This window comes from Heloderma suspectum, chromosome 1, assembly GCF_057233095.1.
Source record: "Heloderma suspectum isolate Gila_16-S chromosome 1, 16-S_ref, whole genome shotgun sequence".
In the NCBI taxonomy this organism is placed as follows: domain Eukaryota; kingdom Metazoa; phylum Chordata; class Lepidosauria; order Squamata; family Helodermatidae; genus Heloderma; species Heloderma suspectum.
In genome coordinates this window covers 192242925-192268301 of record NC_139458.1, presented here as the reverse complement: position 1 = coordinate 192268301, position 25377 = coordinate 192242925, and the positions used below count along the sequence as shown (strand labels likewise).

The window sequence follows — 25377 nt, the reverse complement described above, 5'->3', positions numbered from 1 at the left end:
CCTTGTAATAATAAGCAATAGAATGTTGTCATGAGCAGTATTCAGTATGCAATATATTTTTGGAAACATTCGCCAATTTCTCTGTCAACAACACCAAAATAAGGTAATTAAGAGCGCAATCCCATCCAGATAGGCAGCCGCCCCCGAACTCGGAGGTGACCACCTATCCAAAGCAGGGCAGGAGAAGCATGGTGGGGATCATTCCCTCTGCGCTTCTCCTGCCCTGCATTTTTGGCTGTCTAGCTGCGGGAGGACGGAGTGGGGAAGGAGGCAGCTCTGTGACACATTGGGTGTGTCATACAGGCATTTCCGCCCTCCTCGCCCTGGAACACCCCCAGCCACACCCCTTTTTGGCTGCTCCATGCTCCTCTTGCAAGCACAAAGGATGGGGATGTTCTGCGCTGCCTCCACGGCAGTGCAGAAGTGGGAGGAGGTCGGTTCTCTGGGAACCGACCTCGGAACGCAGCCCCGAGGTCAGTTCCCAGATAACACGCTATCCGGTGGCCGTCTAGCCACTGTCTAGCGGCCATGGGATTGCTCCCTAAGCAACTGTTACCAATATGAAGATTGCTTACGGGGCAGCCATTTATGAATTGCTGAAAAAGAGGTAATGCATCACCAAAAAGCAGGAGAAAAGAGGACATTGATTTGCATAAAATCTGCATATTCTGATTTATATGTATAGATGTAAATTTAGAAACAATTATTGTAACTTGAATAGAAATACATCTCACCATAGTGTGGAAAACTGTGACCTGTGTGCCTGCCTGTTCAGTCTGCTGCGCAGGTGCTAACTGTTGATTTGCATCAGTTGTTATGGTTCTTTATATTTAAACCAGAATTGAACAGGATTGCCTTTCCAATAGAGGACACTTTCAAGTAGAGGCCAGTCCTCTAGCAGCCATTTAAATAGAGCAGGGGTGGGCAGAAAGTAGATTTCCAGATGTTTTGGACTTCAATTCCCAGGATTCCTGACAAGGCCTCCTCATAGTTGAAGCCCACCCTATCTGGAGATCTACCTTTTTCCCACCCCTGAAATAGAAGATTGTTGACTGTAAAAAGTGGACACATGGCCACCCTAATTGCTAAAGTAAGGGTAAATAAGGCTTGCAGAATTTATGACCCACCAAAGTGAATGGATGGATGTATTGTGGTTTGCTAGATTTTTGGCAAATCTTCCTGCTTGGTAAACTCAGGGCTGGAAGCAAAACCAGGAGTTTTATTAAGGCCTCTGTGGGTTGCCTTTGGCATAGTGGTTCCAAGTTGTGTAGGCCTCAGGTAAACTTTCAAAACCTTCCTTCCTCCTCTCGCCTTGTAATTGTGAGGCGAAGCTACTGCTCACATGCCTGTACATGGGATCCAAAGGACTGCTGCAGCAGCCCAGAAACAGATGCTTCTATTATGCATAAAGTTGCTGTTTTGGGATGTACAGATAAACCTGAAAAGCTAAGAACATGCATCTGGCTTCGAATGCATTTCAGTGCCCTATACATCAGAGGAAATCTTTGTAGCGGCTTTATAGAACTCTATTTACTGTCTGTGCATAGTTCATATTTCAAATACTAATTAATAATTAGTGACCCTTTCTTCATTTTTTTTCTTTCTTTTACTGACATGACAACCATTAATCTTTTTTTGAATTACGGAATAATAGTTCCATTGTATCTGAAAAGTGTTTCTCAAAGCATTTCTTTTTTGAAAGGACAAATTAGCAGCCTATTCAGATGCAGCCTATCACCAACACAGAGGAAACGTGGGTGGTGGCTTGAGAGAACCAGGAGATTCATATTCTGAGTTTAGCGCAGTGATGTATTAGTGTTCTATTATTTCCTATTCTCAGCTCAGCCTCTATCAGGAGAATTTCAAATCTTCCTATCTTCAGTTCTTATTACAGTCAGTATCAGGAGAATGAGTTATCTAAGACGTTAATTTGCCTATTACAGGTTCTTCTTGTCATTATGTATTCTTATTGATAGCACCAAATGCAACAGCAGAAATTGGCACTTCATTGTCATGATAAAGACTCAAGATGAAAATAGCCAAACATAAATCAAGTCTCTGGAAGACACTCCGAAGATTTCAAAATGAATAGAAAATGCAGCACTTGTTACTCTTTATGGTGAAAATAGTGAAAGAAGACAAAGTCAAAGGACTCTTCTGAGGGAAACTTATATAATACTTCTGTTGGAACAATGAATAAATTAGAGCTTGTTCCGTAACAGCTTTCATAGTCTCTGGCTGCAACTGCTTCGGGTTCTAGGGCAGGCTTCCCCAACCAGTGTTGGGCTATAACTCCCATCATCCCCCAGCCAGCATGGTGTAGTCCACCACATCTGGAGAACACCCGTTTGGGAGTGGCTGTTCTAGGGTAACTAAAGGTATCTTTAATAGTTGTGCATACATGCTGAAAATATTAAGGTGCTATAGAGTGAGTTAACCCGTATAGGTTGGCGACGTGCCCTTGAAAGACTGCTGGAGGACTGTCCTCTATTTGAAGGGCTGTCCTGTCTAATTCCAGTTTAACGATAAAGAAACATAAGAACGGTTGCCCATCAACAGTTACCACCTGGTCAGCACACTGAACAGGCAGGCGCACACATCACCTGGTCACACTCTTCCGTATTATGGTGAGATGTACTGTATTTCTATTAATATTATAATTATTTCTAATTTTGCATCTATGCATCTAAATTAACAGATTCAAATTTTATGCACATTTGTGTCCTTTTGCCTTCTTTTTTGGCAAATCATAAGTGGCCACCTGAGGTCCATCTAGCCTGGTATTGGGTACTGCAGCCTTCCCCAATCTGGTGCCCTCCAGATGTGTTGGACTCCAATGCCCATGATTCCCAGCCAGCATGGCTAGGCTGGCTGGGAATTATGGGAGTTGCAGTCTGACACATCTGGAGGGCATCAGGTTGGGGAGATCTGGGCTACTGTGCTATGAAGCTTTTGTACAAGGTTTGAGGCAGAGCTCTTTCTCAGCCCTGCTCCCTCAGAATGTTTAAACAGGGGTTGCCGGAGACTGAATTGGGAACTGTCTATATGAGAAACATGCCTTCTACCACTGAGTTATGGGCCACTCCCCCATAGAAGATGGGATTCTGGCAGGTGCAACTTGTCATACATGTGAGAAAATGAGCACTTGGTGGAATTCCTCTACATGGCTGTTGACATTACAGGGGGCCTCTCTTCATTTAATGTGGCCATCTTAATGGACTCATTGGTATGCTAATTTCCTATCTAATGTACGTGAAGTTGCGTTGTGACAAGAGTTCATGGAGAGGGGTTGAGTGATAATGGATGACACAGAATGATAGGGGAGGGAATAAAAAATAAATTCTGCAGAAATTACATGTACGTTTACTAATGTATCTAAAAATATGAGGGGTAGACGTGTCAACTTTTAAAAAAATAACACCTGTATTCTCGTTCATACACCAGAGCCGCAATCCAGCAAAACATAACTACAATTAAGTGCCAATGAAAGCAATCAAATGGAACTTAAATCTAACAAGTTAAATCATTAACTTCAGTGGGAGCTAGTCACAACTATGTTTTGTTGAATTGTGTCCCAGATGTGGAATTGATTAAAGGAAATAGCTGTAATGTTATATCTAGAAGGTATTTAAGACCACCTAAGACAAACCTAACCATTCTTTATGTCATCTGGAGAGGCCTTTTTCTGAGGAGCCTGGCCTGCTGAGGTTAAGGGAATGGTAACCAAGGATCCAGTCTTCTTAATAGTGGTGTCTTTGGAATGGGCACTCTAGGTCTGGGAGCTGTACCTATACTTAGGAGTTTTGGCCACCAGGCGAAAACAGCTTTATTTGCTCAGGCCTTTTAATACTGGATGTTACATGGTTTTATCTGCTAGCTGCTTTAGTTGTTCATTTTTTCATTCTGTTTATCCTACTGCTTTTAAATTTGTAATGTTTTGTAGTGTTGTTTATTTTTCCAGTATTTTATGTGTGTGTGATTTTTAATTTGTAAGCTGTCTTGGAAATGTATTGAATGGCAGGATAAAAACATATTAAATAAAATTTATATAATGTAATTCATGTATTCATGCAGTTTTGAATTCTGCTGACAAGACTTAGGTGCATAATTAAGACTGCATTCCTATTCACACTTACCTGGGAGTAAGTCTCACTGAAAACAATAGGACTTACTTCTGAGTAAACCAAGGATTGTGCTGTCGATGTGTTATTATTGATCTTTGTAAGCAGCTGAAGAACAGGGTAAAAATGCTCCCAATGAATAAAATGGGGGTTGTACACAGTGTTTTAAGAATTTAATTCTGATTGGTTCACTTTTCTATTCTTTTCAGCCTTTGGAAGGCCAAGTTTGGGACCTGTTACGCGAAGCAGACAAAACTGCAGCAGAAAACAAAGATCAAGTGCAGGTGTATGATGCCATGGCAGAAACACTGGGAGATGCTTGGGATTCACTTGTTATTTTTCTAGAGAAGCGCAGGGTGCTTTTGAAACTTACTTTGAGTTTTTTTGAAAACGCTCTTGAGGTTGGTATACAAAAATCAAATGTATTTTAATTCTCAAGAAATGTCCTTATCAAAAGAGCTTCCATTTCCAGTTTATTACATTCCTTCATTAAATTAGACAGAAAGAAGTAGATGATAATCTCAGGTGTGTTGCTGTTTCAGTTTTTGTCCCGAAAGAACAAACTTTAGAGTGAAAATACCCGAAAAAATTTATCCAGGATTGTGGGGTCTTATCTAATAATGAATTGCAATTAAAAATAACGCAAAACTAGATTGTTGAAAAGCTTCTTAGGGCTTCTGCATAGTGATGAGAAATGTAATTACTTTTAGTAAAACTCTTTACTTCGCTTGGAATTTCTCAGAGCCTCTAAATCCACTTTGAAATGTCACTTTATCTGAAAATTGGTGGAAACTTAGGAATGTGCAGTTCCCTTCCCTGAAAAATGTCACTACTCTTGTTGAAACCGTTGTTGACTTGGTGATTAGCCTTTCGAACTTAGTTTTCTTCTGAATTTCTCAAATGTTTCACCTAAGCAGGAACCTTTGGGTCGGCCCTCCCATTAGGCAGAGTGAAGCAGCTGCCTCAAAAGCTGATTTTGAGTGTCATGAAAAGGTAGAAAATTATGTTTTATTTGTTTAGTGGTTAAGACGCTGAACTGCAAACTGGAAGGTCGGCAGGTCAGCAGCTCGAGACCCGAGTGCTGCGTGATGGAGTGAGCTCCCGTCTTCAGTCCCAGCTTCTGCCAACCTAGCAGTTCGAAAGCAAGAAATTGCAAGTAGATAAATAGGTACCGCCTCGGCGGGAAAGGTAACAGCGTTCCATGCACCTCGGTGTTCAGTCATGCCGGCCACATAACCACGGAAGCGTCTTCGGACAGCGCTGGCTCTTCGGCTTAGAAATGGGGATGAGCACCGCACCCTAGAGTCGGACTCGACTGGTTGGGGACACCTTTTTTTTTTTAAAACAGGTGCTTGTGGAATTTTCAATCTCAGGTGCCAAAGTAAGTTGGCTGGACCTGGGTACTATGCACCTTGACTTGGAGGGGTGTGTGTGTATGTGTGTGTGTGTGTGTGTGTGTGTGTGTGTTGGGGGGGGTCCATTTGCTGCTGCACCTAAGACAGCAACTTATCTTGAGCCAACCCTGCTCCAAGTTTGCCTTGCAACTCCAAATCCTACTTTTATTTATTCATTATTTCTTTATTTCTCTTGTGCCATCTATGTATATTGTGCTTTACAAAGATTGATAGGATAGGGACATACCCTAAGGGCTTTACAATCTAGAAAATAGACACAAGGGGAGCAAAATAGAGACAGGGTTAAACAGGGGAAGGATATGTGATTATTACAGTTACATGTACTTAAACATAGATCTGGTATGTTATGGGGCTAAGGATTCTACCAAAGGTCCACCAAAAAGGTGGGATTTGAGGAGGAATTTGAAGGAAGTAAGAGAGGTTATATCACAGGAGCATTCTGGGAGCCAAGCCAAACTACATGTTAAGCTAATTGCGTAGCATGTAGCAGAGGGCTAGTTTACTTTTTACTCTTGTATAAGTGCACACAGTCCTAATTTGGATCAGGACCATGGCGCTCCAGGAGGGGAAGGTTAAATCTTCATCCCATCCATTTTCCTTCAGAATTCATGCTTTAAAAAGAACAAAGTCTACTTTGGAGTCGATGGGGGCTTAAAAAAGAACCACACACACAACCTTCCTGCTGTGGGGGGGGGGAGAACAAGATTTCAGGGGGGGGAACAGGTAGGGGAAGGTTTAGCCCTCCCCTCCCAGAGCACCATGATCCCAGCCCAAGTCAAGGCCAGGCATGCTTACGCTAGAATAAAAAGTAAAACAAGTCTCGGGTATACAATCAGTGTAATGTGTAGTTTGCCTCTGGGAGGCAGTTCCAGGCATGTGGGTCAGCAAAGTGAAAAGGGTGTAATTATTTAAGAGAAGGACCATGGCACTCTGGGAAGGGAGGATTAAATTTTCATCCCACCCATTTGGGCAGTGAAGGGCGAAGGTCACAGGCAGGGATGTGTCAGAAGCAGAGCGATAAGGGAGGACTAGGCCACTGAGGGTTCTGAAGGTAAGGACAGAACCCTGTGCAGGCTGTAGAAGCCAATAGGAAGCCATGTTGTCTAGAAGAAAGAGGACTTAGGGTGGTCAGATGAAAAAGAGGAGAGGGCTCCTAAATGACAAGCTACACCTCCTGAAAATCCCTCTTCTACACAACTATAAAAGGTGCAGGAGCCCTGTCCGCTTTTTCACCTGGCGAAACGGTCTGCCCCCCCCCCCCCCCCCGGGACGGGACTTACCTTGGGCGAATCCTCCTGGCGGCTCCGGCGGTTCGGCGGTGGTGGCTGCAGCGGCCGGTCTTCCGACTGGCTGCCACTGCCACCATTTCCAATTAAAAAAAACCAAAAAACGTGATAGGCTACGTAAAGATTTATGTAGCCTATCACGGCTAGATTTTTAAAAAATACCGTAATAGGCTACGTAAATGTTTACGTAGCCTATCACGGCTGATTTAAAAGAAAAAAAAGTGCGCGTACGCAAATGGCAGCGCCCATGGGCGCCGCCATTTGCGTTCCTTATTTTGACACGTCTTAGTCTACGTAAACATTTACGTAGACTAAGACGGCGAAAATAAGGGGAATGCAAATAGTGTAGCATCTACGCTATTTGCGTTCCCCTTATTTTCGCCGTCTTAGTCTATGTAAATGTTTACGTAGATTAAGACGTGTCAAAATAAGGAATGCAAATGGCGGCGCCCATGGGCGCCGCCATTTACGTATGCATGTTTTTTTTATTTTAAATCAGCCGTGAAAGGCTACGTAAACATTTACGTAGCCTATCACGGCTGACTGCAGGGACGCAAACGGCGGTGGCTACGGCCGCCACCATTTGCGGACCCGGATGGCCAGGATTCGGGGGGGGAGGGACGGAGCGCCTCCCCTCCCGGCCAGCATTTCGGGGGGAGGGACAGAGCACCTCCCCCCCGGCCAGAATTTTTTGGGGGGAGGGACAGAGCGCCTCCCCCCCTGGCCAGAATTTTGGGGGGGAGGGACAGAGCGCCTCCCCCCCACCTCGAATCAATTTCGTTAAAAGGTAAGTCACTTTCGTACATCCCTAAACTCTCCCCATGACCTGAGTTCGATCCCATTCCCAGCAGAAGCTGGGTCCCAGGTAGCCGGCTCAGGTTGACTCAGCCTTCCATACTTCCGAGGTCAGTAAAATGAGTACCCAGCTTGCTGGGGGAAAGGTAGTCACGATTGGGGAAGGCAATGGCAAACCACCCCGCTACAGTCTGCCATGAAAACGCCAGTGAAAGCGGCGTCCCTCTAGGAGTCAGCAATGACTTGGTGGTAGCACAGGAGGAACCTTTCCTTTTCCTACTGTGGCCTCCAGAGAAAGATGGGTCACTGAAAGCCCAAATCACACACATGAACAGTGGCATGAAGGCTGCTTTCTGTGCTAAGCTGTTAAATGAAGGTGCTCCATATGTGGTTTTGCCAGTTTTCACACTAACCTGACTATCTTTTCGGTTTACAATTCTGTGATTAAAATTGTACGAGATGTCATTACCCACAAATGGCTTGCTGCCTTTGTATGGCTGCATTTTAATTAGCCACCATGCTACTGTTTGCATTTCTATTGACTATCCATTGACAATCCTCCTTGATTGGCTATGTGAATTGGGACTTGGTATTATGGTGTTGCAGAGGTTCTGTTCCTACTCACAGGGTTATTTCCAGATGGCTGCACTGGGGGACTTTCTGCCTGCCCTCTTGGTGTTTGTGCTATGGGTTCCTGGAAAATAGGATTCCATCCTGTCCCACATGTTCTATAACATCTATATGTAACTGCTGGGACAGGGTCATCTGGGGATTTGGAGTGAAGCATCACCAGTAGAATGATGACTCTTGGCTCTACTTCTTCCTGTCATCTGAGTCAGAAGAGGCTGACTGGTGCCTGGATTTGATAATGGGCTGGATGAGAGCTGATAAATTGAAGCGTAATCCTGACAAGACCAAACAGTGACATCTTCACTGTTGTTTTTTTTTAATTTGTATTTTTTTCTCCTTGAATTTGGTGCCCCACTTGGCTCCCTAGGTGACCTCCTAGCTCGCTGATATGGATGGGCTGCCCTGGGCTACTGGTAGTAGCTCTGTCCAGTGTTTGGGACGAAGAATGAGTTCCCATCTATTCCCTGGCCTACATGGGAAATGGTAATGTTTATATTCCACAGAGGTCCAGGTGATGTTTATATAGCACCTGCCACTGCAGTTCTGGAGGAAATTGAGGGGAATATCTCTGAGCAGGAGAACTCACACAACAAAAGACTAGCAGACAGTTTGTTAAACATTGTTTTTTGCTGTCAAGAGTACTGTAAGGTAGCAGGAGTGGGACCAAGGATCAGGCCTTATTATGTCCTGAATTATCTGAGCAAGGGACAAATGGGAAATGTCATATTGACTTAAAATGGAAATACTGGAAATTTCTCGCACAAACATTTTCCTTTAAATGACAGAATGTGATTATGTGTAATCTTTGTTTTATTATGATAAAGTGCAAGCCTCATCTCAAGGATATTCTTTAATGAAAATCAGAAGTGAAATCCCAAACGTTGAAGGATAATGGATTTGTTTTATATCATAAAGATAATAAAAACAGCTTGGAACATGTGAGGAAAAGCAGGCAGAGAAAAAGGCTTATTTTTCATCATCTTTCTTAATTTCATCTGAAGTTTCAATATCTTGAATTTCAGAGATTTTCTTTCTGTCTCCTTCCTTCCTTCCTTCCCTCCCTCTCAGTCTCTCTCACTAGCAGTTCTACTTAGCAGAGAAAGAGCAACGCTGCTGGATATTTGCTCCACTTAAAATACAGTGTGAGATTAGAAATGAGTTATGTTATACAGATAGTATGTTTTAATACCAACTTACCAGGTTCACAAAAACCCTCTGCCTTCTATCACAAAAGACTCACTCCCTTCTATCCCCTTCCAGGTTATTTGTCATGCTGGACTTCTGTGTGTGTGTGTGTGTGTGTGTGTGTGTATAAAAGAGATGGGGGAGACAGAAAGCACAGCTTTATAGGACAGTCCCCAAAACAAAGAGGAAGCTATACTTGCACAGGGGTGGGTAACTTGTAGGCAAAAACATCTGGAGGGCCACAACTCCCATGATCTCTCACCATTGGCTATTCTGGCTAGGGATGGTGGGAGATATATGCCAAAATATCTAGAGAGACACAAGTTGCCCACCCCTATAATGACCATAACAAAACAACCTATGTTCTGTGTGTATGTGTTGTGGTTTTTCCAAAGGAAATCTAGTCAGGTATCGGTCAATCATGTTTTAAACCAGTGATTACCCTCGTCCATGCGTGCCATGGTAACCTCCAGTTTAGATTACTTAGTATACTTATGCAGAGCTACCTTGAAAACCATTGAAAAACGACAGTTGGCCCAGAATGTGGCATCAAGGTTATTGATTGGTTCCTGCTACATGGAACATATAAACACGTGTCCTTAGACCACTTCATTAGCTTGCAGTTGGCTTTTGGGTGCAATTCAAAGTTTTTGATCTTTAAATTCCTAAACCAGGGGTGGGAATCATGTCATCCCTGACAATTGGCCATGCATATTCAGGGTGCCAAGGGTTTTCCTCCAAAAATACCTTTAATCCTTCTCTCTCAGGCTCCTGGAATGGCCACTGTCCAGGGTAAGGAACAACCTACACATTCTACAGCTTGATATCCAGGAACCTAAAGGAACACCTACTCCCATGCCAGCCACCTGACCTTGTACACTAAGATCATTTGCTAAGTCTGCCCTCTTGGTGCCTCCCCTCCCCCCACATCTGTGGAATTCCCTCTCCAAAGCCTTTTGCTGAGAACCTATCCTGTTGTCATTTAGGAACCAGGCGATCTCATTTTTATTCTCCCAGGAATTTTAGACTGCGCCTGTATTTTAAGCGATACTTAATTGTTTTGAATAGTTTTAACATTTTAAGTATTTCCTTCAATTCTGATTTTTATATTCTTTCGTTGTTTTGTGGTTTTCTTTGATGACTATTTATTTATTATTGCAAACCACCCTTGGGATCATCCGCTGCAGGCTTGGCATATACATTTTGTAAATGAATAGATGTTATACTCACCATGCAGATGTTGCTGGAACAGCCTCTTTGTGGGTTTCTCCAATAAGTTGTCATTGCGCTGTAATTTACCTAAATCACATGGATACCTTCCATGCCAGTCCCCAGCTGTTACCAGGAATGTACAGCAGTGGCATAGGAGCCTCCCTGCATGCAAGGAACTGTATAACAAATGCTACTGTGGTGTAGTGGCGAGAGTGTTCGACTGTGAGTCGGGAGATCCGGGTTCTAGTCCCCACTCGGCCATGGAAGCTCACTGGGTGACTTTGGGCCAGTCACAGACTCTCAGCCCAGCCCACCTCACAGGGTTGTTGTTGTGAGGATAAAATGGAGGAGGAGGATTCTGTAAGCCGCCTTGGGTTCCTTAAGAAGGAAAAAAGGTGGGATATAAATGTAATAATAAATAATAATAATACTAGACCAGCCTTCCTCAACCTGGTGCCCTTCAGAAATGTTGGACTATAACTCCCATCAGTCTCAGCCAGCATAGCCACTGGCTGGGGCTGATGGGTAATGTAGTCCAACACATCTGAAGAGCGCCAGCTTGGGGGAGGCTGTGCTAGATTTTCCAGCCCCAGGGTGGAGCACCACCTGCATACTGAGTTAGACCATTGGTCCATTTAGCCCCGTATTTCTGACACTGACTGACAGCAGCTCTCCAAGGTTTCAGGTGGGAATTTTTCCAGCTCTACCTGGATATGTGAGGGACCTTCTGCATGCAAAGCATGGGCCCTACCGCTAAGCCACAGCCCTTCCCCTGTAAAAGGGCTACGAGGGGCTCTTTCTAGCCCCTACCATTTGGCAAGTTTAATGAGCTAATTGGCCCTGGTAACTCTGTGCAAGAGGAAGCCTTTGCTGATTTGACGCAACCTGTGAGCTTTGCATTGCTTGCCAGCAATGAGGACTTTTGTTGCAACAGCAAAAGGGAGGGCAAAAGAGGATGCCAGTTTGCAAAAGAAAATGCACGTGCTAATTTATATATCTCAATGCAAGCTTAAAAATAATTTTATTATTTAAATAGAAATACAGTATTTCTCACCGTTAGGGATGTACGAAAATCACTTACCTGTTCGCAGATTATGTTTATGGGGGGGGGGAGGCGTTCTGTCCCTCCCTCCCCCCGGAATCCTGGATGGGGGGGAGGCGCTCTGTTCCTCCCCCCCCCCGAATCCTCCTTGGCCGGCTGTGTTCCGCGGAGTAGCCGGCCAGGCCCAGCCAGGCCAGAGCCGTCCGCAGCCGGATTTCCAGCTGTGGAGGGCTCGGGGGGGGGGGGAAACGCGTACGCAAATGGCGGTGGCTATGGCTGCCGCCATTTACATTCCTTATTTTCGCCGTCTTAGTCTACGTAATTATTTACATAGACTAAGACGGCCCAAAATAAGGAATGCAAATGGCGGTGGCCGTAGCTGCCGCCATTTGCGTACGCCTTTTTTTTCCCTTTACCGAGATGTTTTAGGCTACGTAAAAACTTATGTAGCCTATCATGTGTGTGTAAACAAAAAAAATCCTGCAAATGGCGGTGGCGGCAGCCGGTCGGAAGACCAGCCACCGCCGCCGGAGCCACCACTGCCCGGAAGATCCACCCCAGGTAAGTCTCGTCCCAGGGGATCCACGGCGGGGTGGGGGGGTGGCAGGCCGTTCCGCCACAGATTTCGGGGGGCTGAATGCAATGGTATTTGCATTCCTTATTTTGGGCTGTCTTAGTCTACGTAAATAATTACGTAGACTGAGACGGCGAAAATAAGGGGAACGCAATGGCATTCGGGCTCCCCGATATCCGTGGCAGAATTCTCTGCCATCCCTACTCACCATAGCATAGAAGACGGTGAGCAGGTGCCCTGTGCCTTGCTCAGTCTGCTGTCCAGGTGCTGTGGATGGGCAACTTCAAGGCCCAGCTCTCCCTTCTGATGGGTCTTGATCTTTAAACCGGAATTGTACAGAACAGCCCTTCAAAATAGGGGATGCCTTCAAATCGAGGACTGTCCTCTGTAAAATAGGACAAATGACCACGCCAATTAGTGGTAGACATTACTTTCTTCAGCACCGGTGAATAATATTAAATCTTTTACCTCGGACTCTGTGGTTACAATCCTTGGTTTACTGAAAGTACATACCTTTGATATCAAAGGGACTTTCTTCCATGTTAATTTAGGATCACAGTTATTATGCGATGGCCTTTGACTAATCTTTATGCACCCCCCCCCCCATACTGCAAGGATGAAAATCCAGGCTTCTGTGCACAGATTGCCTTCCAGATCAGGCTCTGTACATGAAAAAGGGTGCTGTGTAAGAGAAAGCATTCATGTTTAACACCTGGAGGTTGAGTGGGTAGTGGGTAAGGGGGTTGTAACAGCTCTGATTACCTGTTTTGGGGTGGTGAGACTGATCCCAGCCACCCTCTTTCCCTTCCACTGGGTGATCAATGCCCCCCCCCCGTTTGCTTTCCCAGAAGATCCTTATTGACAGCTGCAGGCGTGCTATGGATTAGGAACTTTGGGCCAGAGGTAGAAGCTTATAATATTTATTCAATATTACTTGCCAAAGAATTCAAAGATACGTCTCTTTCCGTAATATTTCCCCTGCCCCAGCCCAGACTCTGCTGCAGATGACAGTGATAACTGCTACATACCTTCATTTTGAGGCTTGAAAGAACAGAACAAGTATATTCACCCTCCAGACATTTAACAAATGAAAATGTGCTTGATCGTCAATGGAAATGCTTGACATCTGTCTGAGACCTTCAGCTGATGAGCCCTTTTCAGTGGCAGTCACAGGTCTTTGAAATGGTTTTTTTCCCCCCTCTTCCTCCTCCCCATCCTTTTGGCTGTTCAACAGTTTGCTGTCAAAATCGACCAAGTTGAAGATTTCCTGCAGAATTCTCAAGAATTTGAGAACCCTGAATCCCTGAAAGCACTCCTGCGACAGCACGAACATCATACCAAAGGTATGGAGGGGGGTTTCTTTCACTGTGACACATTCAGAATGAGATACTTACACATAAATGTTGCTTACAACTTCTTTTGAAGATGGAAGAAAGACGTATAAAGTAATTTTCTGGGCTATTTTTTTAGTCTTCCAAGCACTTGAAACTATGAACATGTCACTACGCCTGCCTTTCTTTATGAGTCCGCTATTTGAGGAATGGGAAACTGTGGCTCTCCAGTTGTTGTTAGACTGCAAATTCCATCATGAGCGACCACTTGCCATTCTGGCTGGGGCTGATGGGAGTTGAAGTCCAGAACATCTGGAGGGTCACAGTTTTGTCACCCCTGCTCTATTTTCTCCATCCCTTTCCTCTCCCCCCACCTTTTTAAAGCATCCTCTTATTTTCCTGCTTTGGAGTTCTCACCCCAACCTGACAAATCAATAAACAACAGAAACTACTCTTACCTGGGTTTGAGTGTCAGACTAGTGGACAGAATATCAGCCTAGCACTGGAGAGACCCAAGTTCAAATCCTGACTCATCCATGCAACTCACTGAGTTGCCTTGGGCCAAGTCGCTATTTCTCAGCGTAACCTCTCAAGATTGTTGTGAGAATAACAAAGGGGGAGGGACCATATATGCTGCCTTGAGTTGCTTGGAGGAAAGACAGGATATAAATTTAATTAAATAAAAATAAACAAAACTTTGTGATACTTGGAGCAGACCCATTGAAATCAATGGGACTTAAGTTAGTTATGAGTAACTGAAGTCCTGGTGATCTCAATGGATCTCCTCTACACAGGACTGAAGGCTTTTTCACATTGAGCTTTTATCCTGCAAACTCAGATTAGTTACTCACAGAAGTTTGCGGATCCTTTAGATGACGTTGTCACCCTCCAGGGTGTCTCCTTCACTAAATGACCTTTATTCCATTTTTTAAAAGATCAGACATAATGAGCTATCAAATTACAGCAGGTGAATTCCCTCGGTGAAAAGAGGAAAAGCTGCTATAAGAGGAGCTAGACCACAGCGCCATCTAGTGGCTATAGTATGAAACCTATGGAAAACTCAGATAAGGGGGAAAAGGAGGGAGGAAGGAAGCACATGTAAAGGGAGTCTGTCGTGATCCTGCATTTAAAACAGAAGCAGAAAGCCTCGTTTTAAATGTGGGATTTTAGGCTGGTGTAGAGATGCTCAGTCTGGATCCAAGCCAATGTGAATAAGGCAGCAGACTCTCCCATGGCTATCTTAACTCTGTACTGTAAGCCATGGTCATCACAAAGGAGAAGTGCCATTGTCATTGGCACCACAGAGGAGTAAACGTGGGATGAATTTTACAGATTTGCCTGCTGCGAATGTGAAATTCAGCATATTTCAAAGGAAACTGACACTCAAATCTGAATGATGAATTTTAGAAAGCAATCATATGGCTTCATGGTTCTAAACCAACTATGGATGACATGTATCTGTTATCAAACGCAAAAACAATCCAAATGGCAACACATTCTTCATCCAAATGGGAAAGGACATTAAAACCCGCACAGTTCTGAAGTCTGCAAATTGGCAAGAGCCCTGGCCAAGCCACCTGGCAGCTGAGCTTAGTTCAGTGGACTCATCTTGGCATACATTTTGCTGGGAAAGACAATAATCATGGTTTGGGGGACTTGAACTCAAGCTGGTATCTGGGAAAGTAGTCTTAAGCAGAGGAATGCAAATGGAAAGGGAGAATAGGAGCCAAGTGCAATGGAAGCAAGATCTGTCAGGGATGACTAAGTAAGTCTTGACTTGGTGGCAAGAAGTTTCTCATGGGGTATTAGGGGCTGTGGCTTTCAGAACCTAATACATTTATATAGGGCTGCCAGTCAAATCAGCAGGCTTGGGTACATTCCAGCCAGGATTTGAACGTCTCTGGCGGAACAGGTGGGAAGGTTTGTCTTCCTAGGGCCATCTGTGATGGCTGAGGCCACTGTGCATGGAATGGGAGGAGCCAGTTCCTGGTTCCACAACCTGAGAGCATTATTTTAACTGCTGCATACCTAAATGTTGCTCTTTATCCAGGTAATGTCATCATGAGGTGGAAAGCATGATCAGTTTCTGGCTCTGTGTAATTGTTTGATGTATTGTTTGCCTGCTGAGTGCTGTTGTCCATCTGTGCTGGGAAGTTGGATTAGCAGGCTAAAAGGAAGCTGCAGGCAATCAATTGGCAACTTGGAGAGAAATATGCAGCCGGTACAGATCCATTTATGTTGCATCAAGGCATTTAGGATGACCCCGCCCTATACAATAGCTGTTTTATTTGCTCTGCACGCCATCTGAAAGTGTCTGTTTTGCAAAAGCTGCAAAATGCTGTTTCTAGGCTCTTGGCTTTTAAAAACTGCCCGGAGAAGCCAATTGATATTTAAAGGGTTTTTAAAAACAAGGGCCATCAGCTCTGTTTGCTGAGTAGCAAATAGAAGCAGACCACAGCAAAACTTTAAAATTAACAAAGCTTAAAGAGCTAGGACTAAAATATATGCAGCAGGTAAATAAAAGGCTCACTAGAAAGGAAATGTCTTAGGTGGCCATAGCCATTTGAGACTCAGTCAGCAGAAGATAATGTATAAAATCTACTAGACTGAAGGCTTCTTCACACGGAGGTTTTATCCTACTATTAAGATTGCTCACTCATGGAAATTTGCAGGCCCTTTTCATGATGTCATCAACCTCCAGGGCACATCCAGAGGTATTTCCTGGTTATTTCATGTTAAATAGATCCAGAAATAATGAAGTATTAAAATATGTTGGATTGTTGCCCTATTAAAACAGCCACTAGATGGCACTGTTTCATTGAGTTCTATGGAACCTTGAAAACTAAAAACTTACCCCTTCAGCGATTACATGGTCTCTGTCTGGGAGCCCGCTGTAAACTCAAGAAGGCTCCACAACAGTAGGACTGCGGGTTTTTTCTTTAATGTAAAGGCAGCCTGAAGCAAGAGGAGGAGGATAGAAGTGGGAATGGTCCAAACTGATCAATATTGGAGATATAGAAAGTGTTGCTTAGGTTTCCACCCCATATTCTGGGTATGCTTACAAACATCTGAGTTCTGAGAGAGCATAGTATGTCCTTGTGGAGTCTATGGCCTTAATCCAGCTAAATTTAGTTGGGATTTATACTGTCTTTAATCCTAACGTACTTACTAAGGAGTAAGCCCTCTTGAATGCAGTGGGACTTACTTCTACATAAACACTGACAAGATTGTACCCTGAGTTTTCTGTGAGAGAGAAATTGTATCAGGCATTAAGAATTCCATAAATTTGATCATTAATCCGTATAAATACAGTATTCCGACATAGCAATTCCTTCCACTTAAATATATGTTTTCCAAATAGGGACACTAGAGCATTGCATTATTTAAAAAATCAATATCTTGTGGAACTGAGAACAATTGAAATCTATTGTTGCTCACCATTCCTCCTTTGACCTTGAAATTTAGTCCAATAGTTTTAAACAGACATTACATCTAAAATAAAGTTAAATGGCTGTTGACTGGTTCAACAGTAACAACTTTCATATTTTTTTATCCTACATTTAAAAAAAAAATTAGCTGCTTGAAAAGTGTGTGGGTTGAATCATATGTAATTCTGTTAAAGAAGACAGAATAGTGAATTGAAGCCTGGTCACTTTAATATGAGTTTGGTGGTCTCAATTCAATCTTCATTGGTGTGAAGTGCTCATCGCAGAGCAATTTGGCCTTAGAACACCTGATAGTGATTGATTGCTATTGCAAAAAAGAGGCCCATCACTGAAAACAATCATACGAAATTGTTTGCCTCGGGGAAAATCGTCTTGAAGAATATGGCTGTTTCCCAAAGGGACAAGAGTTGATATCTGATACCTTTTATTCTTTGATTTTACTCTTTTCAGAGAGAGAAGGATTCAGAAAGTGGGTAGTCATGTATGTAATTAAAATTGTCTTTTGTATTGTTCATTGTGTGGCAATCAAATAAGATTTTATCAACAGGTAAGCTGGTAAAGAAAATATCCTTGTCCTTAATGAAGTGTGGGTATTATTACCACAGTCTTGAGGTAACCTGCTTCTAATTCTTTTTAAATGAATGAATGAATGCCTGATGTTATTTTTCAATCTTAACCCAGTCCTGCTGGCCTGAAATTAGATATGCAAATTAGGCATATCTAATTTGTTCATTGAGCCAAGCTTCCCAGCAACCTTTGCAAAAGGAAGCAGGAAGAGCATGGTTAACAATTCCATCTCATAGCAACCCTGTTGTCTCAGTTTTTCCCCCTATACTTTTCTGCCTGCCTCTCACTATTCTTGCCTTATCTCTTATGTAAGCCTTTTCCTGAGGCTGCGACTTACTTTGAATTACTGTCTCCAAACTTTCTTTATGAAGTCTGTCCATTTGTCTGACTCTCAAAACTACATATTTGTTAAAAACAAAATGACATAGTATCGAAACCTGTCAGCATCACCCATTTAAAATCCCAAAAGAAAAGAAAATGGCTTAAGGAGGAGGGAAAGAGATGGAGGTGAGAAATGTCTAAGGCTCAGGTTCCCAATCTTGCTTGTTTTGTTGCCTTCTGTCTGTCCAACACAGTGATCCCTGCCTGGTAGACTGGCCACTTAAGAATCACCAAAAGAGTGGGAATGCATTACCAGAAAAGAGGACAAAAGGGGACACAGATTTGTATGAAATTTGCATCTGTTAATTTGTATGTATAGATGCAAATTTAGAAATTATTATTATAATTTAAGTAGAAGTCCAGAACATCTCACCATTGTGTAGAAGACTGTGACCAGGTGACCTGTGTGCCTGCCTGTTCAGTCTGTTGTCCAGGTGCTCACTGTTCCTATTGTTCTTTATCTTTAAACTAGAGACAGCCCTTCAAATAGAGAATGCCTTTAAAATAGAGGACAGTCCTCTGGCAGCCCTTCAAATAGAGGACTATTCTCTGTAAAAGAGGACACCTGGCCACACTGCAATATGATCCCACTTCATTTGGGTGTTAGTAGCTCACATAATTACCATTGCATGAGGGGGAGGGCAGGCCATGTTCTCTCGCCCCGTTGCCTCTATTGCATTCTTGCAGTTGCATCCGGCAAGCAGTCCATGCATTGGTTGGGAAGGTCTGAAGCAGAGCCTGCACACGCTTCGGTTCCCCAGTTCAGGTCTTCAGGCCCAGGGCATGGACAGTAGGGTGCTAATCATGTGAGAGAGCATCTGAAGGGGGCTCTGGCCTTGGAACTAAGCCAGCTTTGTTTCCTCTCTGAACCAAATTCCACCTTGGACCCTATCTTGCCAAAATTTGTATCCCAGCCTTGACGTTACAAGTCTTTCATTCCCTGACTATACTGCAGGGGATCCAGCTTTATATGGTGTAAGTGATTCAGTGCTGCTTCTCACGTGTCTTTCTTTTAAGGCACAGTCTGAAGAGTAACACTTCTTGTGTATTCTCATTTTGGCATGAACTTAACACGTATCTTGACACACAAGGCATGCCTCTGCCCCGAGAAGGCACAGATATCTTTCCGAGATAAAGCAAGAAATAGTCTTGTGATGGTTACATTATGAAATTTGGAAATTACACAATGTCTGCGGTCTGTTAAGTCTGCTCTCTGTTAAGAGACAGAGACTTTTCACTGGCTGCAATAATGGTTGCAATTTCTCTTTGTCAATATACTCTGGGAAATGTCAGTTGGCAAGAGTGTCTGTGCGGCAATAAACATGTGAACTACTTGAATACATTGTGCTGCCAAGGAGAGATAAAACACTGGCGCTTAGATTTTGACCTCTGCCCTTTTATCTGTTTTTATAAGAATATAATTTGAATGGTGGTGCTCAGACAACATATTATCATATTGTGACACTACACACAGTCATATAGTGTTTGTTTTTTAAATGAAAGACAATTTGAACAAGTATCATGTAGAAGATGTGCAAATGTATGTAAATACAATTGACATAATATGCAAATTACATGCTCTTTATTTTGGGCTTCAGGAGCTGTCAATCCTGCCCAATGATATGCAGACTTCTGAAATGAATATGTAGGAAGTCATCCGGTAATAAATGGCTTGCGTTTCCTGAATGTCACCACTGCCCTCTGCTGGATATGATGTGCAAACCTCTTTGAATCCATCTATTTCAGTGGGGTTTTCCCCCTGACATGCGTGTAGAAGAATGTACACCAGTTGCTGGGGAACGTGGGTGGAGAGGTGCTGTTGCACTTGTCAAGTCCTGCTTGTGGGTTTCCTGGGGACCGCTGGGAGAGAGGGTGCTTTTGCATTCAGGTCCTCCTTGTGGGTTTCCCATGGGCAGCTGGTTGGCCACTGTGTGAACAGAATGCTGGACTAGATGGACCCTTGGTCTATCCAGCAGGGCTCTTCCTATGTTCTTAAGAACAGTTAGGGAGCTGCAATGTGCCTCAGGCTTTCAGCAAATACAGCCTGCAGCAGTAATTAGAAACAAGCCCCAAGCCAAGGATAGTAATGATGCCAGAGCCACAACACTCATGTACTTCAAGCAGGGAGCTGAAGTACAGAAACCGTTTCATGGTTTATGTCCCATTTAGATATAGGACAAAGCAAGCAAACGTGTGTAAATATTGTTATTTATTTATTACACACGTTCAAATAAATGACACTGTACTGTTGGTGATGCCTTCCCTGGCAATTTTTAAACGTGTACATTTTTTTTCAATTGTGTTTTTACAGAGCTCTTAGAAAAGTCACTGGTCCTCCTGAACAAAAGCCATGACCTTACTGAATTCATAGAGGAATTCAAATTGGATGGGCCAAATGTCAATCCAGAATTTGTCCAGGGAGCCCGCAGCAGCTGCTTGAAAATTGACAGCCTCCTTGAAGTTCTGCAAGACAGGAGAAGGCAGCTGGACAAATACTTGAAGCTGCAGCGCCAAGGACTAGAGCAAGTGATGCAAATCTGCCAGTGGCATCACCAGGAAAATCAGGTACGATTCAGAGAAAGAAACAGGCACGTATATACATCTGTGTATGTGTACATGTATTTATGTATTAATACATATATCACTGTGTACCTGCATACATAAAAACCTCAGCAGATATGAGAAGTGAGGTTTTATGTGTGGATCAGATACTATATGCAGATGAGGTCCAATATTTGTGTGATCATTAGGTTTGAACCCACTGAGATCCTGATGAGCAAACTAGCTCAAAGTGGGCTAGTTGAAACAACGATCCGGTGGATCCACAGTTGGCTACAGAATCGGACTCAGAGTGCTTATCAATGTGACCTTCTCAAACTGGGGAGAGGTAACGAGTGGGGTACTGCAGGGCTCAGTCCTGGGCCCAGTGCTCTTCAACATTTTTATTAATGACTTGGAGGAGGAGGTGCAGGGAATGCTGATCAAATTTGCAGATGACACAAAATTGGGTGGGATAGCTAATACTTTGGAAGACAGAAACAAAATTCAAAGTGATCTGGATAGACTGGAGCACTGGGCAGAAAACAACAGAATGACATTTCATAGGGATCAATGCCAAGTTCTGCACCTAGGAAAAAGAAACCAAATGCCCAGTTACAAGATGGTGGATATGTGGCTCAACAACACTACAAGCGAGAAGGATCTTGGAATTGTTGTCGATCACAAGCTGAATATGAGCCAACAATGTGATGTGGCTGCAAAAAAGGCAAATGCCATTTTGGGCTGCATTCATAGAAGCATAGCTTCCAAATGCTGGGAAGTACTAGTTCCCCTCTACTCAGCACCGGTTAGGCCTCATCTGGAGTACTGTGTCCAGTTCTGGGCACCACACCTTAAGAAGGATGCAGACAAACTGGAGAGGGTTTAGAGGAGGGCAACAAAGATGATCAGGGGACTGGAAACAAAGTCCCATGAAGAGAGACTGAAAGAACTGGGTGTGTTTAGCTTTGAGAAGACAGAGGGGAGATATGATAGCGCTCTTCAAGTACTTGAAAGGTTGTCACAGAGAGGAAGGCCAGGATCTCTTCTCGATCATCCCAGAGTTCAGGACACAGAATAATGGGCTCAAGTTACAGGAAGCCAGATTCCAGCTGAACATCAGGAAAAACGTCCTGACTGTTAGAGCAGTACGACAATGAAACCAATTACTAGGGAGGTGGTGGGCTCTCCCACACTGGAGGCATTCAAGACAAGGCTGGACAGCCATCTGTCAGGGATGCTCTGACTTGGATTCCTGCATTGAGCAGGGAGTTGGACTCGATGGCCTTGTAGGCCCCTTCCAACTATACTATTCTATGATTCTATGAGATTTGTGGGATATTAATTAGAGTAAACATGTTTTGGATTGCACTGTACTGCTGGAATCTGGCATACACTCAGGCCACTTAAATCCCATCGAAGTCAATCCTGGAGCCAAACTGCATTTTGGAAAAGTGCTTGGGGACCACATTCTAGTAGTAGGTGGGCCAAAGGCAAAATGGTTGGGGCTAAAAAACCCAACATATTGTAGGTTAAAGCTCTTAGGGCCAAAAATGAAGCCTTAGAAGGCATGTCAACCTTTTAGAATGAGGTAAAACAGCACAAGAGCTGGGAAACTACCAAATGACAGGTGGGTGGGTGGGAGGGGTCCAGGGGAAGGGGGCATGGCCATCTGGGGAACACCAGAGGGCCAGATTGGGATCTAGCTCTGGGGACTGAGGTTCTGCACCCCTACCTTGAAGGAACAAAAATATGTTCCCATATGTGCCTGCCTGGACCTTAAGATCGTCCTCTGCGGTCCTTCTCCATGAGCTCCTGCCGAAAGAAGTGAGGTGGAAAGCTCCTAGGAAGAGGGCCTTTTCTATTGTGGCATCCCAGCTGTGGAATTAGCTCTCTTGTATGGTTCTCCTGGCACCCATGTTGTATTCCTTCCAGCGCCAGGTGAAGACCTTTTTATTCTCCCAGGCATTTTAGCTTTCTAGTCTTTTAGCTTTGGTGTTTTAAATCTGTACCTTAAATCTCCACATTGCTGCTAGGTTTTATTCTGGTTTTATTCTGGTTGTCTGGTTATGTTGTGGTTTTAATGCATTTATATTTTATATTCTTTTACCCTGTGCTTTTTGGTTTTAATTTTTGTGAACCACCCAGAGAGCTTTGGCTATTGGGTGGTATAGAAATGAAATACATATATAAATTAAAAAATAGTAAAATGTGCAAATTTTGAAAACTGAATTTGAAAATATGCTTGCAGATTAGGGATGTGTGAACTCACTTCCATCCAGGTTCTCCAGATACCCGCCCAGCCCCTGCCCCCGCTTGCTGGTCCCCGGACCACCCTTGAGCCCCTCCCATGCTCATTGAGCAGCCTGCACTCACCCCAGTGGCCTTGTTCAAGCTCCGTGGTTGCCATTTTTTTAAGGATGATCACAAAAATGCTCATGTTTTGTATGCATGAAAATGCACATTTTTGCAAATGGAAATATTTTCATGTGCAAAATCAGCATTTTTGTGAAGGCACACATTAGCATGTGTGAGAAAATGTGCAATTTTGGGAAACGTGCATTTCGCTCATACACAGATATGCGCATTCACAAAAATTTCGCATTTTCATGTGCGTGCAAAGATGCACATTTTTGCGATTGCCATTGATTTTATTTCTAAAAAAAATCGCAACCACGAAGCTCGTCGAGGCTGCCAGGGTGAGTGCAGGCCATTCGCCAAGCATGGGCAGGGGGTGAGCAGGGGCTCGGTGAGCTCGGGGGTGTGGGCAGGAGCAGGTCTCCGGATTCCCGGACTGAATCGGGTGCCCGCGCCATCCCTAGTGCAGATGCTCTGAACAAGTTCCTCAAATACTTATATACCACCATCAGGATCCTGAGTTTGCTATGCACAGGGCCCCTCAAATTAATTACACTAAAGGGAGCAATTTTCTTGCATAAAAGTGCGCACACTCCATAGATCTACTCCTTAGATGGAAAGGGATGTTGAATCCATTCTAGGAGGATGAGTTCTGTGTGTGCATTGCTGCTCACACATGCAGATCAAAACACTGAATCGGGACGTTCTTTACACAGCCTTTATAATGCTGTATGGCTTGACTGTGTTAAACCTGTGGGGTTCTATACTTTCTATGACATAGAAAATCTTATGCTTTCTATTAACCCTCCTCTTACTCACTGAAAATCATGATCAGCTTCCCAAGAGGCTGTAATTCATGGAACAGCAAGGAGTTTTAGAGTTAGGGATGTACAAAAGTCACTTACCTTTTTAACAAGGCGATTCGTGGGGGGGGGAGGCGCTCCACACCTCCCCCCAAAATCCTTCTCCGTCCGGCTCCGCTCCACGGAGATTCCGCAGAGCTGCTGGCCGGGGCCGCTCGCAGCTGGAAATCTGGCCGCTCGGCAACTTCCTTCCGGAAGAAAAACAAAAAACAAATGGTGTATGTAAATGGCGGCGGCTACGCCGGCCACCATTTGCATTCCCTATTTTTCGCCGACTTATCTTATGTAAATATTTACGTAAGATAAATCGGCGAAAAATAGGGAACGCAAATGGCGGCTGGCGTAGCCGCCGCCATTTGCATACACCATTTTTGTTTTGTTTTTTTGATTGGCTTGCCGTGATAGGCTACATAAATACTTACGTAGCCTATTACGGCAAAGACCAGGACAACAATGGCGGCCACGGCAGCCGGTCGAAAGACCAGCCACCGCCAGAGCCACCGCCGTCCGGAACATCTGCCCCAGGTAAGCCTCGTCCCAGAGGGAATCCGTGGGGGGTGGGGGTGGGGGGGCAGGCCGTTCCACCACAGATTTCGGGGGGCCAAATGCCAGTGCATTCAGCCTCACTGAAATCCGTGGCGGAATTCTCCACCATCCCTAGTTTAGTTTAAACTGAAAAGTCATATAACATTATACAGAAATCATCTTAACACACATATATAAAAGATATAGTGTTTTATGTTCTTTGAAACAGTTGGCAGCCTGGGCTTATAAATTAAATATGCAAATGGAAGCAGCGCTTTACTGCAGATTCCTCTCAAAGCTCTTCAGATAGCCCCCTGGAGAGTGCCACATTACCTGTTTTGTAATGCGCTACAGATACATTATAAATCACAAATTGTTCTTTGCATTTTTATATAAAATCCCCCAAGCATTTGCCTGGGCTTGCTAGGAGATTCTGGAGCATCCATCAGATGTTAGCAATTGCCCATGGGAGGGCTAGATTTACCAGTTTCTTGACTAGATTGATCTGTATCCAGAATGATAAATCCTGTATTTCTTCAAAAGTGTCATCTCCACAGCCGTTGGCTATATCGTGGTAGCTGAGAACACATCCCCATTTTAAGATAAAATAAAGGGGGGAAATGGCAAAACCTGAGGCTATAGCCATTGCTATGCAAGTCGTGACATGAGGACATCACAAATTACAGTTCATGAGACTCAACATGACACAGTCTTGGTAGTTGTTTCGTTACATCTCCTGAGACCATGGATCTGCCTTGAAATATAACATTTCTTTTCTTTGAGATAGTTTCTCAATGACTAAAGCCAATGTTACAAAACCCATTGGCAAATAATTTAACAAAATAAGTTGGGAAAATATGTTGTTGAAAAGTATTATTTCTTAATACATATTCTTTAGTAATATATAATACAAAGTTGCCACAACAAGAATTTCAACTCCTTTCCAATAGTTTTATTTGCTATGTCAATTTTTTAAGAACTGTAGATAAGGTAGTATCTTTTACTGGGCAAATCTGTTTATTTCTTTATTTAATCATATTTATATACCACTCCACATCAGAAGATCTTGGAGCAGTGAACAAGGTAAAAGAATAAAACAGCAGGTTAA

The 25377-nt window shown here is 43.7% G+C and overlaps 1 protein-coding gene across 1 annotated transcript in view; it reads left to right on the top strand.

The window, feature by feature from the left end:
• CCDC141 (coiled-coil domain containing 141) overlaps positions 1-25377 on the top strand; it is a 170207-nt gene that overhangs the window by 20875 nt on the left and 123955 nt on the right. Inside the window, exons 3-5 of the mRNA XM_084805883.1 lie at positions 4331-4522; positions 13495-13603; positions 20297-20550. Of these exons, the coding sequence (XP_084662009.1) occupies positions 4331-4522; positions 13495-13603; positions 20297-20550 (555 nt within the window). The remainder of the gene's footprint in view (positions 1-4330; positions 4523-13494; positions 13604-20296; positions 20551-25377) is intronic.